This window comes from Pteropus alecto, unplaced genomic scaffold, assembly GCF_000325575.1.
Source record: "Pteropus alecto unplaced genomic scaffold, ASM32557v1 scaffold20, whole genome shotgun sequence".
Classification (NCBI taxonomy): domain Eukaryota; kingdom Metazoa; phylum Chordata; class Mammalia; order Chiroptera; family Pteropodidae; genus Pteropus; species Pteropus alecto.
In genome coordinates, this window is record NW_006436298.1 from 4,483,602 (window position 1) to 4,504,139 (window position 20,538).

The 20,538-nt window shown below is 33.2% G+C and overlaps 1 protein-coding gene and 1 pseudogene across 5 annotated transcripts in view; one reads left to right on the forward strand and one right to left on the reverse strand.

Annotated features, from left to right (window-relative positions):
• The window catches only part of ERBIN (erbb2 interacting protein), a 93,584-nt gene that overhangs the window by 20,626 nt on the left and 52,420 nt on the right, over positions 1–20,538 (forward strand). For all 5 annotated transcript variants that reach the window (XM_025047671.1, XM_006913090.2, XM_006913091.2 and 2 more), the window contains exons 2-4: positions 9,742–9,789; positions 13,352–13,549; positions 16,366–16,483. In XM_025047671.1, the coding sequence (XP_024903439.1) occupies positions 13,361–13,549; positions 16,366–16,483 (307 nt within the window). In that variant the 5' untranslated portion in view covers positions 9,742–9,789; positions 13,352–13,360. The remainder of the gene's footprint in view (positions 1–9,741; positions 9,790–13,351; positions 13,550–16,365; positions 16,484–20,538) is intronic.
• LOC112480870 lies at positions 717–835 on the reverse strand (annotated as a pseudogene).

The window sequence follows — 20,538 nt, forward strand, 5'->3', positions numbered from 1 at the left end:
TGTCTGGCTTCTTTACCGTAGAATAATGTTTCCTCAGTTCATCCATGTCATGTGTCAATAGTTTATCTCTTTTTACAGCTGAATAATATTCCATTGGATATATAACATTTTATTTAGCCAATCATTAATTGATACTAGATTGTTTCTAATTTTTGGCCACCATGGATAATGCTGCTGTGAACAGTAGTTGCAAGTTTTTCTAAAAGCATGTGTTTTTAATTCTCTTGGTTATATACCCAGGAGTAGAATTGATGAGTCCTATGGTAATTATGTTTAACTTTTTTGGATGAACTGCCAAAATGTTTTACAAAAGTGACTGCACCAATTTACATTTTCATCTGCATTGTATGAGGATTCCAGTTTCTCCACACCCTCTCTGATGCTGGTTATTGCATTTTTTTCCCCCTTTTATTATTATTATAGCCATCCCTAGCTGGTGTAAAATTTTTATCTCATTGTGGTTTTGATTCATATTTCCCTAATAAATGATGTGTTGAGCATCTTTTCATGTGCTTATTAGCCATTAGTATATCTTTGGAAAAAATGCCTATTCAAATCTTTTGTCCATTTTAAAGTTACTTTATTTGTCTTTATTATCGAGTTGTAAGAGTTCTATCTTTTTTTTCTTTTTTAGGTGAGGCAACCCTTGGTTGACCTCACAGACTACAAGGACTTTGTCATCTTACAATCCTTTATTTTTATTTTTTTAATTTTTACACCTACAGTACCCGGTCTTCCTAGGTGGTCTCCCAGCTGAGTACTAACCAGGCCCGACCGTGCTTAGCTTCTGAGATCTGACAGGATCGGGCCTGTTCAAGGTAGCATGGCTGTAGACAAGAGTTCTTTATGTATTGTAGATACAAGTCTTTTATGATGTATGATTTACAAATATTTTCTCCTATTCTTTGGGTTGTTTTTTTTACTTGTTTGGTAGGGCTGATATTCTTTTTAATTTCATCTATTTGTGTGATGTACAGTTAATAGGTTTTTTCATGTTTATTCATTTTGGCATTCTTAGAATTTATTCTCCTTAGTCATGTGTAGTATTACTACTGCATTTGAGTTTCTTTTATGTAATTTAGGATTTTTTAAAGTATCCTTGAATATGAATAGTAAATGAATACTTATGTTAACTTTGATAGGGGTTGGTATCAATTATGTTGCATTTGTAACATTAATTGTGAATTTTTTCATATTTCTTATGAGCTCTGAACCTTGGGATTAAATTCCATTCCTTGAAAGTTCACAAGTGCTTGGATACTTAGTGTCTTTTAGAGAAATAATTTATTGACAAACCTTTAAATTTCATCCATGATTTTCTATTTCTTAAGATAGTTTTGTAATTTATATTTTTTATAGAAAGTCATGTGAAATTTAAAACATATCACTATATATTTGAACTTTGTAGTATTTTAAAAATGCTTCTTTGTTTTGCAGTATATGATAAAGGTCTACATTTACTCAAATACAAAAGTGCTTTTTAGCTGCTCTGTTAAATTCCCATTATGATTCCCACTGGTATGTTTTGTATCTTTAGACTTGCTGGGAAATTATCTATTCTTAATGTTTATATTCTGCTACTCCCATCAAAAACAGAACCAGCTCATGGATTCATTCATAAACTTTCTAAATCATTACTTCCTGCTTTTTCCTTTAAATCTCTCCACTAAATGGAGACATAGAATAGGGGGTTGGATATGCAAGTCTGGCATTAGCATTGAGTGGTCCAGTCTTCAGTGCAGCAGGCCATTCTGGTGCCTACATCACATACTCCTGACTCACCTCTGATTTTTAACTCTAGATTCAAGAAACAGTACCATGTGAGCTCACAATCACCTCAGGCTGATCTTCCTAGTGATAGTGGATCCCAGTGATTTCTCTGCTGTGGGAGCAGACCAGAAAGCAAGCATGGGCTGGAAGTGAAGGAAAGTTAGTGCCCACAGAGGCAATTCTTAATCAGTGGGAGACAGGTGCAGATGGATAACAGCAACTCACCTCTTATCCTGTAGGCAGACAATTTTAAGACATCTCCAGTGTGTTTCTCAGAAGGTTTAAGCAGAATGAGCAAGCTCCTGTTGTCCTTAGGGATGACTTTGATGATATACCTTTCCTTATATTGGTTTTCTCTTCATCTCTGTTTTACTCTTCCTGCTCCCTCAGGTCATTTTCTAGACAGACGATTTGCACTCAAGTCCTTACTTCAGCCTTTGCTTTTGGGAGAACCTAAACTAAGACAAATGTCATTGGAGTACTTAGCATTTAAAGAGTTGGTAATATTTTTAGGACTTGAAACTGGATGACCACCAAGGGAGTCTATATAGATACAGAACCAAGATCTGTGCTGTCACTATAATGTGTTAAGAGGTTGGCATAAATTGAGAGAACTAGGATCTCTTTGGTGTAGTTGACCATATTCTATTTCCCATCAGGGTTCCCCAGATCATCCTAAATGAGTTCAAGGAGGAAAAGAAATTGTTACAAGTCATTAGCAGAAACTAAGGAGATTGTCAGTTACTTTGGCATAGAGAACACTAGGAATACAGAGAAATAAGGAAATTACACAGAGGAAGTTAAACCTGCCACAGGATTGTGTGTTATGGGATTTAGAATCTAGCCAAGACTGTATGAGGAAGCTATTTCTAGGTTTGAAATAATGCCAAGATTTAATTTCCCTACCACTTTAAGCAACATCATTGTGGATATACATTTGTGATACATGTTGCCACACATCTCCTTGCACAACTTTTATTGACCTATTGATGAACAGAACCAAATATATAAAAACAATTGAAATTTACATACAGATCACCAGTATTCCTTTTCTGCATTGTTTCACCTTCCCCATGTTTGGTTATGAGCCATATTGAGCTTTCTTTTCTCATTCTCCCTCTAATTCCTCCCTCTGATTATAGAATGATCTAATGTTAGGCTTTCAGAGTTAAGTAAACCAAGTCTATGTGGGATGTTTGCATTTGTAGTCATTTCTAATTGTGGAATGAAAGATTTTTTTTCTGTAAAAGTAACTAGGCCTTTTTGTTGTTCCATAAATTATATTATTCTTCCTAAACTGAGATGGAAGAGAATTCTGATAATTTTTCTTTGTGAAGTTTCCTTCACAAAAGGGTGAAGTTTCCTTCACACTGTGTATCTTCCATTGTGAAGTTTCCTTCACACTGTGTATCTTCCATATGAAGAGCTTTTCTGTATCTAGAACAGTTCCGTCTACACTAGATATCTCTTGATATTCCTGTTTCTATTTAGAATATAGGAAGATACACACACACACACACACAAAACTTTTGGTCCTCTAGTAAAGATAAGAAAAAAAACTGGAAAGACTAAAAATGCTTAAAAAAATACAGCTAGCAAAAATGAGTGAAATCAAGCAAGTCTTAGTGAACTGAATTCCATCAACTGTAACCGCTCATAGGTGAGCGAAGAATGTGGTAGTTTCCCTTCCTGGGGCACATGCCTGGTAATTGTTTTGGGTGGAGAAGTAGTACTTGCCATAAATGGAAAGACTGAAGAGATCAAGATAAATCATCCAATCCTCGAATGACAGTGTGGGCTTTTGAGAAGGGATGGGAATCTGACAGAGCCCCAAAAGCAAAATAAAATCCTTAATTAAGCCTGATAAATCCATCTACCTTGAATTTTGCCTTGTAGTAGCAGTAGAGGAGGGATTAAAAGGCTTAGAAAAATGTGTAGTCCTGAAAATTATAATGGTTCTTGAATTGTGAGACCTTGCTGGAGTTGACTGTAAAGGTACACTGAACCAAAAAATCTGGAACTCTGCAGCCCAAATTCTTCCTACTTCAAATTTTGATAAGGTCAAAAGGTGGCTGTGATTGGGGATGGGAAATGAGGGGTTGATCACAGGTGAATTGAATGTGATTAAAGCTGCAGCCAGTCCCTGTTCAAATTGACTCTACTAGGAATCTGAATTATTATTCCTAACTGAGAGAAGAGCATAGACTCTGGGAAATAAGGAAAACTTAATACTATACATAATTCTCAACTTACAAACAGCATCTAGAATATTATGAAAAATTATGAAATATACAAAGAAATGGGAAAATATTGTGTAATTAAGAGAAAACAGTTAACAAAAGCAGATTTATAGATAACCCAATTATCAGAATTAGGAGACAATGATTTTAAAGCAATTTACAGGATAATATGTGAGGGATTGGGTATTTTAGGAGAATAATGGAAACTGAAAAAGAGCCAAATGCAGATTCTCGAACTGAAAAATACACTATTTTTAAAAAAACTGTTCAAATGTGCTTAACAGCAAATATATAGTAAGAAATAGAGTGCAGGAAATGGTAAATGAAATGAAAAATATGAAAGTCTCCTTTCTAGTTTTTCAGTTTATATAAATGACAGTCGATAGTGTAAAGCAAAAAAATATGGGTTTTATAACATGTAGAAGTAACATATGACAGTAGCATGACATATGGGAGAGAGTAAATGTAAGTATAAATTATACTCTTTTACATTTCTTAGATCATGCATAAAGTGGTATAATAGTTGAGGCAGACCGTGATGAATTAAGAATGTATACTGAATATTTCTAGAGCAGATCCCCAAAAAGTATAACTAAAAGGCCATAAAATGAGATAATATGAAAAAGAAAGCAACTTTGTTTGAAGGCAGGAAAAAAGAAGGAACAAAAAAATAGAAAATAAATAGTAATGTAATGGATTTAAATTAAGCCACACCAATAATTATTTTAAATATAAATGGACTAAGTGCAACATCAAAACATAGAAATTGTCAGATTGGATGAAATAGCAACACCCAACTATGTTTCATACAAATAGGCACTTTAAATATAAAAAGAAATTTTGTTAAAAGTAATAGATGGACAAAGAAATACCATATTAACACTTAAAAGAAAGCTCCTACGCTGTGGTGATATCAGGCAAGACAAAGACTATTAGAAGAGAAAAAGAACATCTTATGATAAAAGGATCCATTCTTCAAGGAGATACAAGAACCCTAAGTGTGTATTCACTTTATAACAGAACTTCAAAATACATGAAATAAAAATTGACAGAAATAAAAGGAGAAATAGACATATTTACACCTATGGTTAGATATCTCAATACTTTTCAGTAATTAGTAGGAAAAGAATGCCTTAAATTGGTAAGCATATAGATTTGAACGTCACTATCAACGAGTTTAACCTAATTGATATTTATAGAACACTATACCCAAGAGATGCAGAATGCAACATTCATGTGTACATCGAAGACTCACCAAGATAGATGTTATGTGAGGCTGTTGAAAAACTTCAACATATTGCAAAGGTTTGAAATCATAGTATGTTCTCAGGCTATAGTGGAATTAAATTAGAAATTAGTAACAAAATGAGGTTTAGGAGATCCCCAGATGTTTTGAAATTAAGATAGTTCTGAATGACTCATGGGCAAAAGAATAAATCAAATGGGAAATTAGAAAATCTTTTCAAGGAATTCAACAAAAAGCAACATCAAAATTTACGAAGTGCAGCTTAAATCTTAAGAAAGTATTAGAATCAATTAAGCTTTACCCTGTGAGTCAGAAAAAGAGACAGTTAAATTCAAATAAATAAAAGGCAGAAAACAGAGAAAACTGAAGTCAATGAAATGGAAAACATAAGGAAATGAACAAGTATAAGGCTTCCTCTTTGAAAAAAATCAGTACAGTTGATTAACTTAGGAAGATTGATGACTTAAAACAATAGCAATTTATATTTCTTTTGAAGTTGTGAATCAGCATGTGGTCTTTCATCCCAGGCTTCTTTGCTATCATGTTCTCAGGGTAGCATTCAAAGAAGGTAGAGTTGGAAATTGTAAATCTTCTTGAACCATAGGCACTGTTAACTTGCTCAGCAAACTTTTGACACTTGAGTTATATAAGCAAGTCACAAGTCCAGCCCAAATTCAAGGAATAGGGAATTAGACTTGATATGTTGATCTTAGGTGGTATAAAACATTATGGCCATGTTTCTTAATTTATGGTGGTTAAATCAAAAATAGTAAAGTGTCTGAAATTTTAGCCTACTTATAAGCTAGCTAGCTTGTTAACTTGCCAGAAAACAAGGCTGCCAAATCAGAAACAGAATTTATTACTACAAAAGCAGCACCCAAGGCAATATCTCGTGTCAATTACCTGAGCCTAAATCTTCACAGGGTGATACAATGAAGGTCAGATGATACCTGCTCAAGCAGTGGTGTGCATTACAGGAGAAGAAACCTAAATTAGGAAACTCTGATTTTACAGAGGACTAATCGTGACCTGTCTGTCTTCTCCTCTGGAGACAGACACCTTATTTTCACCCTGGAATTTAAGCAAATCTTCTCTGGAGAGAGGATGTTGGACTGTCTCAGTGTGGCTAAGCATTATCTTGGAATGTCTCCTTATACAATCATCTTAAATTGGCTATAAATGACATTGCTCAGAGGACCAAGACCAAGCAGAAATGTGAGATGTTCATGGAGAATCATTTTCCAATACAGTGTATCCTCTTGCACAATAATTTGCTTTCCTCCCATATACAAAATTTGATCACTCTCTTCTCCAAAAAGAGCCTACATTCTCATAACACTTGTACACAAACATTTTAGCGCTTTTGTATCTTATTCAAGTCATGTTTCCTTGGTCAGAGTGTTGACTGGAAAGTAGCACATGGGGACTCTGGGGTGATGGAAAGAGTTTGTATCTTGATTAATGTTGGTTATATAGATGTATGTATTTGCCTAAGGATCTGTCCATTTTGTTATGTCATTTATATGTAAAAATATAAAAATGGAAATTTCTGCAAATGTAGGAACTCTTCAGTAACTTCCGTATGTATGTCTACTACTTTATTCCATAGTAAGATTTTTTTAAACATGTTTAGGCTAACCATGGTTTAATATGAAATTTTGATTAACAGTGCCGATATTAAAGAAACTAGGCTTTCTATTGGATTAGAATTAAGCTAGGAGTTAGACATTGATATTGATTTTTATAGCTATAAGTGTGAAACAGCTATTTCATCAGTCTCCTTTCCTCATTTCTTGCCATATGTTGTAGCACCTTTTATACAATAGTTATTGATTTGTCCTTCAGTATCAAATGCTCTTACTACAGCATTTATTTTTTCATTACATAAGTTTCTTATCTTCATGTTCTTATTCTTTTTCATATCACTGTTTTCATTGTTTACTCTTCATGTACTTACTAGTAATAGGTTAATAATGTCCATAAAATGCCTCAGAACTAAACACAGGTACACCAGATATAGATTAGCAAACACCGTGATAGCCATGATCAAACAAAAATGATCTTATATAACCACTAAATACCATCTAATAGCTGTGGACATGCCCGAGGACCTTTGTCCATTTCCACTTCTGAACTCATTTAGAAAGATTGCTCCAACATAAGATTTCTCTTAAACCTAGCTGGGTATAACTTGTGATCTCTTTAGATCAGTAGGGAAATATACTGTATTTAAAAAAAAAAAAAAAAAGCCTTTATAGTGATTTCACTTTTCAGTTGTTATAGTAATTCTCAAACTGAGAGTTTGTCACAATAATAGTAGAGGATGGGAAGGGAGAAAAAATAATGATTTAAGAATAGACGAAATAAGATTGACCATATATTGACTATTGTTGACTGTTGGAAAAAAGAATCACATCAGCATTTTGTTTTAGATGAAGAATCTTGTGTTTTATATCTAATCTCCAAAAGCAGAATCTCTAGAAGGTGTGGTAATCTATACTTTTGAAAAATACCCTAAGTGAATTTTATTTAGCTAGTTATACCATTGCACCCAGAGTTTCTTTTGTTTTCATCCTCATAAGCAGCTTCTTTATTGGTGAGAGATTTTGCTAGGAAAGCTTATGAATTGTTGCCTAAATCTCTTTATAAAAATTTATCAATGCACTCTTCTCTTTCTCTAACTAGATTATTTCCATCTGCCTACAAATCCACTGTTGTGACTCTTGATTTACGTTCTACCCTCACTACTGCTCTATTTTTCTAATATCTTTTGTAGTCAAACTACCTGAGTTGTCTATATTTGTTATGCCAAGTTATACTCTTGAATCCCCTCCACAATAAGAGATCTTGTCAAAATAATGATTGACCTTTGCATTACTTACACAGTGGCAATTCTAAGTTCTTATTAATATAGATGATAATTTCTTCCTCCTTGAAACATTTTTTTCTTTTTACTTTTAGGATATCACAGTTTTTTTGTGTGCTTTCTCTGGACTCTGCTTCTCTTCAGTGTCTTTTGCTGGTTTTGTGTCTTCTTTCTGACTTATTTTTATAATACCTCAGGGTTCATCATTGGACCTGTTCTCTTTTCTGTCTGTAGTCATGCCCTTGGTCCTTTCATCTAATTTCATTGCTTTAAATATCATCTCTAAGCAGATGACTTCCAATTTTATATCCTCAGCTTGGATTTCTTTCTCACATCTCTGAATACGCATATCCGACTATCTATTCAGAATCCCACTAGGACATTCTCAGGTATTTCAAACTAAAGTTTCTAAACACAATCCTCTCATCTCTCTTATCTCCAACCTGCTCTTTCCATAGTCTTATTTCATCTCAGTTTATTGGCAGTTTCATTCTACCAGACTATCAGCATATGTGGGAGTATATTGAAGGACAGATTTAGTGGCCATCTTTGCTTGCTACACACAAAAGATACTGTTTGTGGAGTATATTATATGTAGAATTTGTGGAGAAGATTAAACAACTTAGTAATCCTAAACCATTTAGCACAGAGAAAATAGCCTGATGTGTGACTCTATAAAACTCTGAAACACATTTATTAATATCACTGAACTTTTAAGAAAAAGATTATTTATGATGTATATATTTTTAATTAATGCTATTGTTTTGGGTTTTAGGTTATCTTACTTTGGAATTTATTGGCTACAGGTATAGAAACCTAGCAATGGTTTAAGCAAATAGAAGAAGCAGGCATTAGTGAGCCTTGGTTCCACTAATTCTAACAGCAAGGGGCTATTAGACATCCACAGCTTGTTTTGTGGTTCTACTCTGTCAACCTTATTGATTGGTTTTTAATCCTCATGCTTGATGACTTATGGTCATAGGATGGTTGTTGCAGTAGACATAGGTTCACATCTGGCTTTGGATAAGGAAAGTGGATTTTTTTTCCCCAGAAGCAACCCTCATTCCATCCCGAAAGCAGACTTCTGAGTGTATGTCATTGATATTAATGGCGTCATCTGCCTGTCCCCTGTCCACCCTTCTTGGAAAGCTCAAAAGTAGGTATTTAGCTGGGTCTGTTACCACTATGAGAGAATAATTCTGGAAAGAGGGAATAGAATCTGATAAGCATTCAAAGTTTCTGCCACATAGAACCGTCAAAAACTACTAAATTTAAATATAATTTATGATTAGAGTTTATTTGCTTGGAAAAACCTTGATTATTTCTCAGTAAGATCAAATAATGGTTTTTTAATGGTAGATAGAGGAGTCTTTGTTATTTGATATAGAGGAGGGCTCTCAGTAGTTTACAAATGTGTTAAGAATAATCCAGTGACTGGTTAACAGAAGCCGCCCATTTGTTTAGAAGTTAGCAAATTTATGTACGTTAGTTTACACTGGTGAATTTTTGAGAATTTTAACTTACGTTTCGAGGTAAATAAGAAATTGGATATTCCTTAAAATCATAAGGATCATTTTTTATTGTTAATTTTGTTTCTTTTTTTCTTTTGGTTTCCATAGAATGTTGGCTCAATTAAGAAACAGCAGGGAGATAAATTCAGCCCAGTGGTAAGTGCTTTTAATTTCTTTTGTTAGAAGGTATTTTGGCTTATTATTATACCTCCATTCTTGGCCAGCTCCTCTTCCTTTATTTGATTAGAACATTTCTGCATCTACCCATGTTGTCTGACCTGATAAAGTGGCTCTTACTTATCACAGCCTTAATTAGCAGTTTCCATGTTTATCACTTCTTGTTTAGACCAGGCTAGGCTTATTCCCTTTAGTTTACTTCCTTGTAGCATTGTGTAAGGGAGAATCTGTTTGGGTGTTACTCATTTATTTCTCTTTCATATTGGTACTTTCCTCCTCTGCCCTCAGTAATTAAGGTCCCCCTCCTTTCTTATCAATCAGCAGTTTTTAGTGTGCTAAATTGGGGTCCATCTTTGTTTTGGCTTGAGTCCCACTAAATTTAATCTGAGGCCTATAAAGTGCTCTCTTCACAGCCTCTGTCCATAGGAAGTTTTCATTTGAGATATAAACTCTGCAGCTTCCTAGAGCTAAGCATTTAATTCCTTTCCTGAATTCTTTGTCTCTTCTGAGAAGTTTTATGGTTTCTGACTGTCTGCAACATGATCTATTTATGATTTGCACTACAGAAAAGTCTTAGAGGTTGTTTTACCTTCATTTACAATTATTCTGCCCTGTAAAGTTGCCCTATACCTCAAATGCCCTTCACAGATGATAGCATCTAAAATTAATATACTCTTTTAAATCACATATATTTGATAGTAACATTTCATATCCTTTATTTTAATAATTTATACTCCCTAATCCATTATGATTTTTGGAAAATGGATATTTAGGCCATACCTTATAAGTTTTTAGATTATATGACATAAATATTATATATTAAATAATGTATGCTTATATTATAAATTATATTATATATTATAAATATAAGCATATATTACTTATAATGAAGTAGAATAGTAGTTTGAGATATCTCACCAGTACTGTCCCATAGAACTTTCTGCAGTGATAGCAGTGTTCTGTATCTTCTCTTATCCAGCACAGTAGCCATAGCCCCATTTGGCTATTGAGAATTTAAAATGTGGTTAGTCCATCCTAGAAACTAGATATTATATTTTATTGAGTTTAACTTGAATTTTTAAAGTTAAAATGCCACACGTGTCTAGTGGTTACCATACTGGAGCTTCTTTTTATTGTTCCCAGTGTACCCCTAACTCATTATCAGTGGAAGTCTTAGAACTTCTTACAAATAAATTTTGTCTTTATTTTTAGAATCTTTTTTTTTTTATTATAATCACAAGTATAAGCTAAATTCCCCTTTAGCAATTAAATTCTTATTAGATCAATAAAACTGCATATTTTTATCTGTAAAACACATCTTTATATAAAAATAAATTATTACTAAGCATTCTGGATATATGTTGACAAAGATTTCTGTTATTGTTTTTATTAAAGGATAATTGATATATTAGTTTCAACTGCACAACATAGTGATTTGATATTTGTATATGTTACAAAATGATCGCCACAATAAGTCTAGTTAACATCCACATATATTTCAAAATTCTTGTGATGAGAACTTTCAAGATCTATTCTCTTAGCAACTTTCAAATGTGCAATACAGTTTTATTAACTGTAGTCACCATCCTGTACGTTATATCCCTGCGAGACAAAGATTTTGGATAGAAACATTTAATGTTTGACATCGTAGTGTAGGGGAAGAAAAAATTGTACTCAACCTTACTTGAGTCCCTGACTGTGTCTGAAAATTAAACTAACAAAGACAGATTAACAGGAGAAAAGCCTAGAAATTTATTTAATATAAGTTTCAAGTGACATGTAAGCCTTCATAAGGACATGAAGACTCAAAGAAACTTAAACCTGAGTATTTTCATGCTAGGTTTGGTGAAGAGTGGACAGTCGTGTATAAATATGATAAGTCAAAGAGTATAAGGTAAATGTAGTAAACTGGGGGAATTAAGCAAGGCCCGTGAGGATTCTTCTCTCTTTGTCTTCAAAGATAAGTCTATTCCTTCTGCGTACAGGGAGTGCACCTCATCTGAGGGTTTGTGATCTGTTTCAGGGGAGAAGGGTAGGGCAAGGTCAGCATGACCTTCTTGCTTTTGCTGTTTTCTCAAATTCCTTCAGTTTAAAAGTCAATATATCAAAGAGCCATATTTTGAGGTGGTACGTCCTGAACCCCATAGTAGTTCATTTTTGTAAACTCTAAAGAAATATGTAGTAAAGACCTATTGATATTTGAATCGTTTTGAGCACCTGAGTTCAAACATATCATTATATATTGAGAAGCAGAATAGTGCAGTAAGAGTGCAGAATCAGTTTCTTTATAGAAAAATAGGAATAATAGCACATTCCTTAGAAAAATACAAGGATGAAATGTGAATATGCATATAATTTATCTAAAGAACTTTAGCACAGTGCCTGGCACATGATGATCGAGTGAGAATAGTCAGAACTTTTAAAAGATTGCAAGGGAAATGAATATTTATTGTTGATAAACACTTTAAGAATACCATATAATTTGAATTGGAAGAATTAGAAGCAGTGCCTTGCAGAGCCATATTAGAGCCAGAGGCAAAAAAAAAAAAAAAAAAAAAATTCAGTAATACTGATCCTATTTTTATTTAAAAAGTAGCCATTTTGTTCATAAATGGGTTATTTTTAGTGATTTTGATTTTTTTAATTGCCTTAAAATATTTAATTACTAAGATTTTTTTGGTGCCTCCTTACATTTTGCGCCTGAGGCACTTGCCTCTTTGGCTTCAACCTAGTCTTGGCCCTGCCTAGAAATCTAATACTTTAACAGTCTCTGCTTAGAGCAAGAATTTATCATTTTACAAAGAATTGATAACACTAGGCATTCATATTTATTGAAATAGGCTTTTCTTGGCTAATGTAATTTTAGCCTAGTTGGAATTCATCTAGGTATGTACATTGTGTTCTAATACAATGAGCCTTGAGAATTTTCACTAGTTCAGAATCGAACCTTTCCCCCAGTTAGTTTGAAATAATGAAGTCTGTACATTCCTGATGCATGTTTATTCTCTAGTGTATAACCTATAACAATTATAAAGGTCTTTAGGAAATAAAAAGGTCTTTAGGAAATGAAATAAGCCAGACAGCGTTGAAACAAAATATACTTGGCATAGATTGGAATTTTGACGCAGAAAAGTCATAGGAAAGTTAAGAGTGATTTATTTTGATGGCTGGTTAGGAAGACCTGAAAATATCTCTGCATTCCCCCTTCCTACTCAAAACTGATAAATAGCTTTTAGTCAGAAATTAACAAAATATCTTTGTTGTATTAGGGGTTTTCTTGTTGAGGATGAGCAGACTCATAAAGTATTGTTCTTGTAGAAGCATACAATGGTTACGTAATGGATCATTTTATAAATTACAAAAGTGCTTGAGTTTAATTTGAAATTCAGTATATATAAATTTTTATAATACAGCAATGTTAAATGCATTTCACTGGGAGTAGAGGAGGAGGTGTTTATCTGTGATAAATGCGTTGGAATAATTTGTTTTGAAAAATTGTTACGTATGTTTTACTAAAGTTATTTTTATTTGAATATTGCAGTGTCTAAAAATGACTACAAAAAGAAGTTTGTTTGTGCGGTTGGTACCATGTCGTTGTCTACGAGGGGAAGAGGAGACTGTCACTACTCTTGATTATTCTCATTGCAGTTTGGAACAGGTTCCCAAAGAGATTTTTACTTTTGAAAAAACTTTAGAGGAGCTCTATTTAGATGCTAATCAGATTGAAGAGCTTCCAAAGGTATGTTAATACTGTCTTTCAAGAATTGACTTTGGTTATATTTATTCCTAGAAATATATTCACAATGTCTCCATAATGCTGCCGATACATATGTGTGCATTGTTTCCATTTTTTGGTTTAATTTTATCTTAGGGTATTCAGTGTAATTCAAATATTTTTAAAATATTTAAATATTTGTGTAAATAACAAACTTTTGTATTTAATTCCAGTTTTGTTATAGCCACGAAGGTAGACAATAAAACTGCACAGTTTCTGCAATCAATGGATTTAACTAGACAAAGAACTAAAATTACATTTTCTTTTTTCTAGTTTTTATAAGACATTGATCTACAGTATTGTAATTGAGAATAATTTTTTTTAGTTATCACATCATACCTTGATTGTTAAATAGCTTTTTAGACGTAGTATTCTGTTTGCCCCATTTCAGTTTGTTTGGAAAGGTATTGGAGAAACAACTACAAGGAGAAAGTTGGTTTGCTGCTGTGAAACCATCTCACATTATCAACTTCTTAGCTAAAATTTTTCAGTGGCCACTTTTTTCCCTTAAACCTTAATCTCACTTCATCCTCTACTCAATTTTTTTTTTAATGGAAAAGCTGCAATAGCTTTAATTGTTAAAACTGTTTACCATCCAAACAGCAGTGTTTTTCAAACATGGGTAGATACTCATTGGTGGTTTAAAGATTAATTTACTGTGTGTGACATTTCCACATAACAAGCCGTGATTTGGAATGGCAAATTTAGAAAGTAAAAAAGTAGGACACCCAATTAAATTATAATTTTCAGGTGAAAATAATTTTTCAATATAAATATGTGTTACATAATTTATAGAACATACTTTTACTAAAAACATTGTTATCTGAAATCCAAATTTAATCAAGCATCCTGTGTTTTATCTGGTAACCCTAACTATAATGGAATAGAATATAAAGTGTTGCATGTATCCACAACATGGATGGACCTTGAAATAATCATACTGAGTGAAATAAGCCAGACAGAAAAGGTTGAAAATCACATGATATCACTTATATGTGGGATATAAACCTAAAAGCAACAAATGAACAGGACAAACAAACAGACTCAAGGACATGGACAATGGACTAGTGGTTACCAGAGGGGAGAGCGGGCAAGGGGGAGGGGGAAGAAAAGAAAAAATAATAATAAAATGTTTAAAAAATAAAATAAAATATGAAAAAAATAAAGTTGTATGTATTCATTGTTACATGAAATCTTTGTTTTAAATTTGTGTGTGTAAACATATTGGATGGCAGTGTTTTTAAAAAGGCTTTTCTTCGGTTGCCAATAGTAAAAAATTTTGAAAGCCGATTCCATCCAAGTTTGTCTTACAAAGCAGTAGTCCCTGACCTTTTTGGCGCCAGGGACCTTTTTGGCGCCAGGGACCGATGCTCCTATGAGAATCTAATGCCTGATGATCTGAGGTGGAGCTGAGGCTGTGATGCTAGTGCTGGGGAGTGGCTGCAAATACAGATGAAGCTTTGCTGCTTCCAGTCATCTTTTCCTGTGCTGCCTGGTTCCTAACTACAGACCACAGACTAGTATCAGTCTGTGGCCCCAGGGTTTGGAGACCTCTGTTATAAAATCTGTACATGGCTGTGGATAAAATATTAAAGGTTGTGGATTATATGTTTATGAATTACTTCTCGAGTTGTGATAGGGTGCTTTGTAAATTACTGTTTCCTTATATGTGTTGCTCTAAAGCAAATAAAATTTATCTTCCTTAGCCGGTTCTCCTATAGATCATGGAAGACAAAGCTTAGTCTTTTTCTCTAATCACAACCAGTAGGGTCTCAGTCAGGGATTGTGTTGAAAAGAGAGGCTTGGTATGATAGTGGAAATAACTGAAACACTTACCATACCTAAAAAGTTTCCATTTTTGGAAGATTTTTCTTCTCAAATAGGGCTTATTCAATACTGTCCTGACAGTACTACTTTTTTTTTCTAAAGATTTTACTTTTTTAGAACATTTTTAGAGTCACAGCAAAATCTAGAGGAATTTCCATATACCTACTTTGTCCCCACATATGCATGGCCTTCCCCATTATCAGCATCTCCCACCAAAGTGGTACATCTGTTACAATTGGTGAATCGACATTAAAAAAATCGTAATCACCCAAAGTCCATAGTTTATATTAGGCTTCGCTCTTAATATTGTACATTCTGTGGGTTTGAACAAATGTATGACATGTTTTCATTATTATGGCATCATACAGAAGTATTTTCACGGCCCTAAAAATTCTGTGTGCTGCTTTTTTTTTGGTGGGGGGTGAGTTTGGAACTCAAGTGGCCATATATTTTGGTTAAATATAATTTTAAGTCACCTTTCATTATTGTGATTTTTAGCATGACAGTATATTTGCTCCCTTATTTATTTTGTCCTCCCAAATCAGAATTCCATGTTTTTAGTCATTTTAAATTATTTGTACTTATTTGAATTTAATCGATATAAACTTTCATTTTGGAATAAGAGTGTTTGAAATATAAGCTCCAAAGTTTACCATATTTAACAGCCACATATTATTTTTACTACGTCAACAGAATATACAACCATATTCTTATTTTCACTAAGTACATTTTGCTCGGGGCAGAAGTGTGAGGATGTAAATCATTCTGAGTAGTTCAGTTGTGTTCAATTCATAATAGCGTAAAACAATAAGAGGTCTTTCTTGGTGTTTGTGTGGGTATAACTCATTCAGTTTTAATAACATTAGAATTTTTATTTGTATAAAGGTTAATAAAAGAAATATTTAAGGAAACGTAAGAAATAATCAAAATTCTTTCCTCCCTTGTTTTGATAGCAACTTTTTAATTGTCAGTCTCTACACAAACTGAGTTTGCCAGACAATGATTTAACAACATTACCAGCATCTATTGCAAATCTCATTAATCTCAGGGAACTGGATGTCAGCAAGAATGGTAAGATTTTTTTTCTAACTTTTTTTGCTTTGGAACATGTTATATTGAGATTTCTGTTGTATTTTTAACAAATAAAAATATAAAATTAAAAAATCAGGTCATAATGTATTGTAGTATTAGCTTTCATATATAAAATTTTATATGTAAGTCATCTGTTAGAGCTTAAAGCAAGGTAGAGGGTAAGTGTAAAAAATTGTAAATGATCTTTTAATTAAAATGCTGTGATACATGCATGTTGATATCCAAAAATCCTTAAATTTACATATTTATATATATTCACTGCCTTCTTGTTTGTAATGATAAAAAAGTAGTAACAACTATGTCTATTGTTGATTACACAGTTTGATGTATCCTTAAAGAATGTAATATAATGTAGCCACATCAATATTGATATGAAATATTTACAATGAGTGCTAAAGGTAAAAAAACAATGTAACATTGTAAATGAATTGAACACCAAGTATTTATTGAGACTGCCCTGTACCAAATACTTTATTGGAAGTGAAGATTACAATTAATGATGAGAAGTAAAATGACATGGTCACTATTTTCCTGGGATGTATAGTGTTAGTTTAGTTTGGTATACATTGAAGAAAGTACATGTATTCCAAAATGTTGAGTGCTTACCTTAGAGTGAGAGAGAAGTAGACACTTCAGAATTTTAGAATGAGCATATATTTCTTTTATAGTTATTAAAAAGGGGGAAAAAGTCACAAGGATTAATTTTAAATACTCTACCTAAAGATAGGACTTCAACAAACGGTAAATACTGTCATATTTAAGTAATTTTGTATAATGTTTGGAGAAAATCTATATAAACAAGTCTCGAAAAGTTAGGGCAGTAGCACCAACAAATACGTAGTAATCATATTCCATAGCCTTTGGTTCCAAAGTTACTTTTTGTCTTGATGATGAGTATGCAGCAGTAATTTTTCTACCACACCAATTTTCCTAAATTTCAGGACATATTATGAAAACCAATTTAAGACCAGTTTAAAACCAATTTAAGCACCTTGTTGTGGCCAATCCATATCAAACAATTAAATTGTATATTTTGTAGGAAAATGATCAAATTAACATTTCCATTTTAAGGAATAAATCTTCTTTAAAGATTTGTAATATATTCATATTCACTCTAGGTTCACGTTAAGGTTATGGTGGTTAGTGCCCTACTGAGTTTCAGTTGTCAATAGCTGATAAATTTTAGGTTTAAAGCTAGTATAGTTGACTCATGAACAACTTGGGGGTTGAGTGGGTTAAGGGCAATGACCGCCCTTACACTAATCTGTATAATTTAAGTTGGCCCTCTGCATACGCAGATTCCCAACTGCAGATCAAAAATACATATTTTTAAAAACATTTTGTTAATGAATCATCTAACTTTGGGGTTAAAAATTTTGTTAATATATTTTAAATTTTTTAAAAATTATTTGATTGGATTCATTTATAATAATATTGTTTTTTTCTCCAATTTATTTCAAACATTTTATATTCAAAATAAAAGCCTACCTAAGAATTAACAGAACACCCATGAATTCACCCATTGTTAGCATTTTGCCATATTTGTTTTCTCTTTTTTAAAATATATTAATTTAAATATGTTCAGGAAAGAGATATTTACATGTTTTATAAAATGTTTCTTCACTAAACCTATTAAATTTTAAGTTGCAGAGTGGCTCCATAGTGTAGTGGTCAGCACATCTGCTTTACACGCAGAAGGTCCTGGGTTCATGACCCAGGTGGAGCCACGGACCATACCTCAGGTGTGCTCCATGAGTGGAGGCCCCCCCGCCCGCCCCTGCCCACCCCGTGCACCTGGGGTGCCCTAGGTATGCACCATGAGCTCATGGGAGGATACGCCCTGCCTTCAGAGATCCAGTTCTTAAGGGGAAATTGCAGCATCCCGTAGGTCAAGGGTGGAAGTGGGGGTAGAGAATTAAAGGGGGGGAAAATTTTTAAGTTGCAGGCGTGGACTTCACTTTAAATATTGGAAGTCCTTGTACATAACCACAGCCATCATTATAACGCTCAAGAAATTTGACATCACATTTTCCCTGTTGCCTAAAAATGCCATTTTTAGCTATTTGGTCCCCCTCACTGCCCTCCTTAAATTAAAGATCACATATAGCATTCATTTGTGTTTCTTTAGTCTTTTAAAATCAGCAACAATTTGCCCATCTTTTGTGTTTTTTTTTCTATGACATTGCCATTTTCGAAGCATTCAGGTCAGTTGCTTTTTAATGTGTGTGACTTCTCTTCTTCGTGATTTTTCTCTTTAAGGGCAGTTTGAAATTCGTTTCTATTCCTGGTGCTTCATATAGTGGCAAGTATTGCTTGATAAATTCCAAAGTAAATTAATTTAGTCCATTACCAGTGTAGCTCTACATATCCTGATAGTTAAGTCAACTTAACACCATTACAGAACTTTTAGAAGTGTCGTGACATTAGGAACCATCAGGTGTAACCTTCCATCCCAGAGGGGTATCTTTTTGACCTCTTGGTTTTTTTAAATGGGAGGCCTTAAGCTGTGAGGAAAGAAAACTGAAATAATCTGGATCTTATTGATGAACTTGCATGCACCTGGGAAAGGTAGTAAACTATGCTACCAGTCTTCATGGTATGAAAATATTACTTGGCTTAATAATGAACATGCTTGCATATATCTTCCTGAAAATGTATTAACCCCAGATTTATTACTCTAAATTGAGAATGGTACAATTATGGTCTTGCAGCATCATTAATTAGTATCTTAGATGTTTATGCAACTTCTTAAAGTGTTTGAGTTTGGACAACCTATTGGACCGTAATTTATTTTTTTAATCATTATTCATTTTAGTTTCAGCAATTCCTTGTTATATTGAAAACCTTCTTTATAAGATTCTATCAGCTTGTGAATGGTTTTGAGGAGTTGGAGTGATAACTTCTACATGATCTAAAGATTTAGGATAAACACTTAAGAATTCTGCTCAGAAAGAATGGCATTAGTTATTGCTACCAATAAAACCATACAACTTATTTTAACTAAAAATTAAATTGATTTATTGATTCTTTATGTGAAATTTTAAAAATTTATTTCCTTGTTTTTCTTTTTACTTGTTTACTTTTTTTGTTAGTCTTAAACTTATGTCTAAATGAAACTGTGATTCATTAATGGTAAACAAAGCTAGCTGAGTAGGCAAAAACTATGGTAGTGTTAGAACCGTTATCTTGACTAATAAAAATTCGAGTAACCCTAATTCCTAATCTAATACTATTCATCACTATATAACTGATGTAATTAACTCATTTCACTTTTAGAAAGCTGAGATTGTTTTAATTAACCTGTAATATTTAACCCTAAAGTGTATGCTTTTACGTCTGGGTTACTGAAGAAAAAGAATGTAAAATGCATAGTATAGGTTGATGTCATTGTTATGAGAAATTTGAATTTTGTTAGTTGCATGTTTGATTAATAACTTGCTTAAAAGAAAGGTTAGTATTGGAGGTCTAAGATGGCAGGGTAGGAGAATGCTGAACCTGCCCCCTCCCATGAGCAATAATTAAAAATACATGTGTATTGGTAACAGTTACTCCTGCAAGACAACTGAGCATTGAATAAACAGCTTCTGACAATAAACAAGAGGAAGAAACTGAATAGAGAAGATCGGGAAGCCAAGAGAGCCCTTGGGGAACTGCATGAACTCTCCAGGAGTACATCAAACTAAATAGTTTTTGCACAACAAAACGAAATGACAGCCTGCTAAATGGGAGAAAATATTTGCAATTGATACATTCGATAAGGGATTAATATCCAAAATAAAGAACTCATACAACTTAACACCAAAAAAACCCAAACAATCCAATTAAATGGACAGAGGACCTGAATAGATATTTCTCAGAAAAGGACATACAGATGGCCAACAGTGATATGAAAATATGCTCAACATTACTAATCATCAGGGAAATACAAATTAAAACCACAATGAGATATCACATTTATCAGAATGGTTATCATCAATAAATCAACAAATAACAAGTAGCCAAGATACAGAAGCAACCTAAATGTCCATCAATAG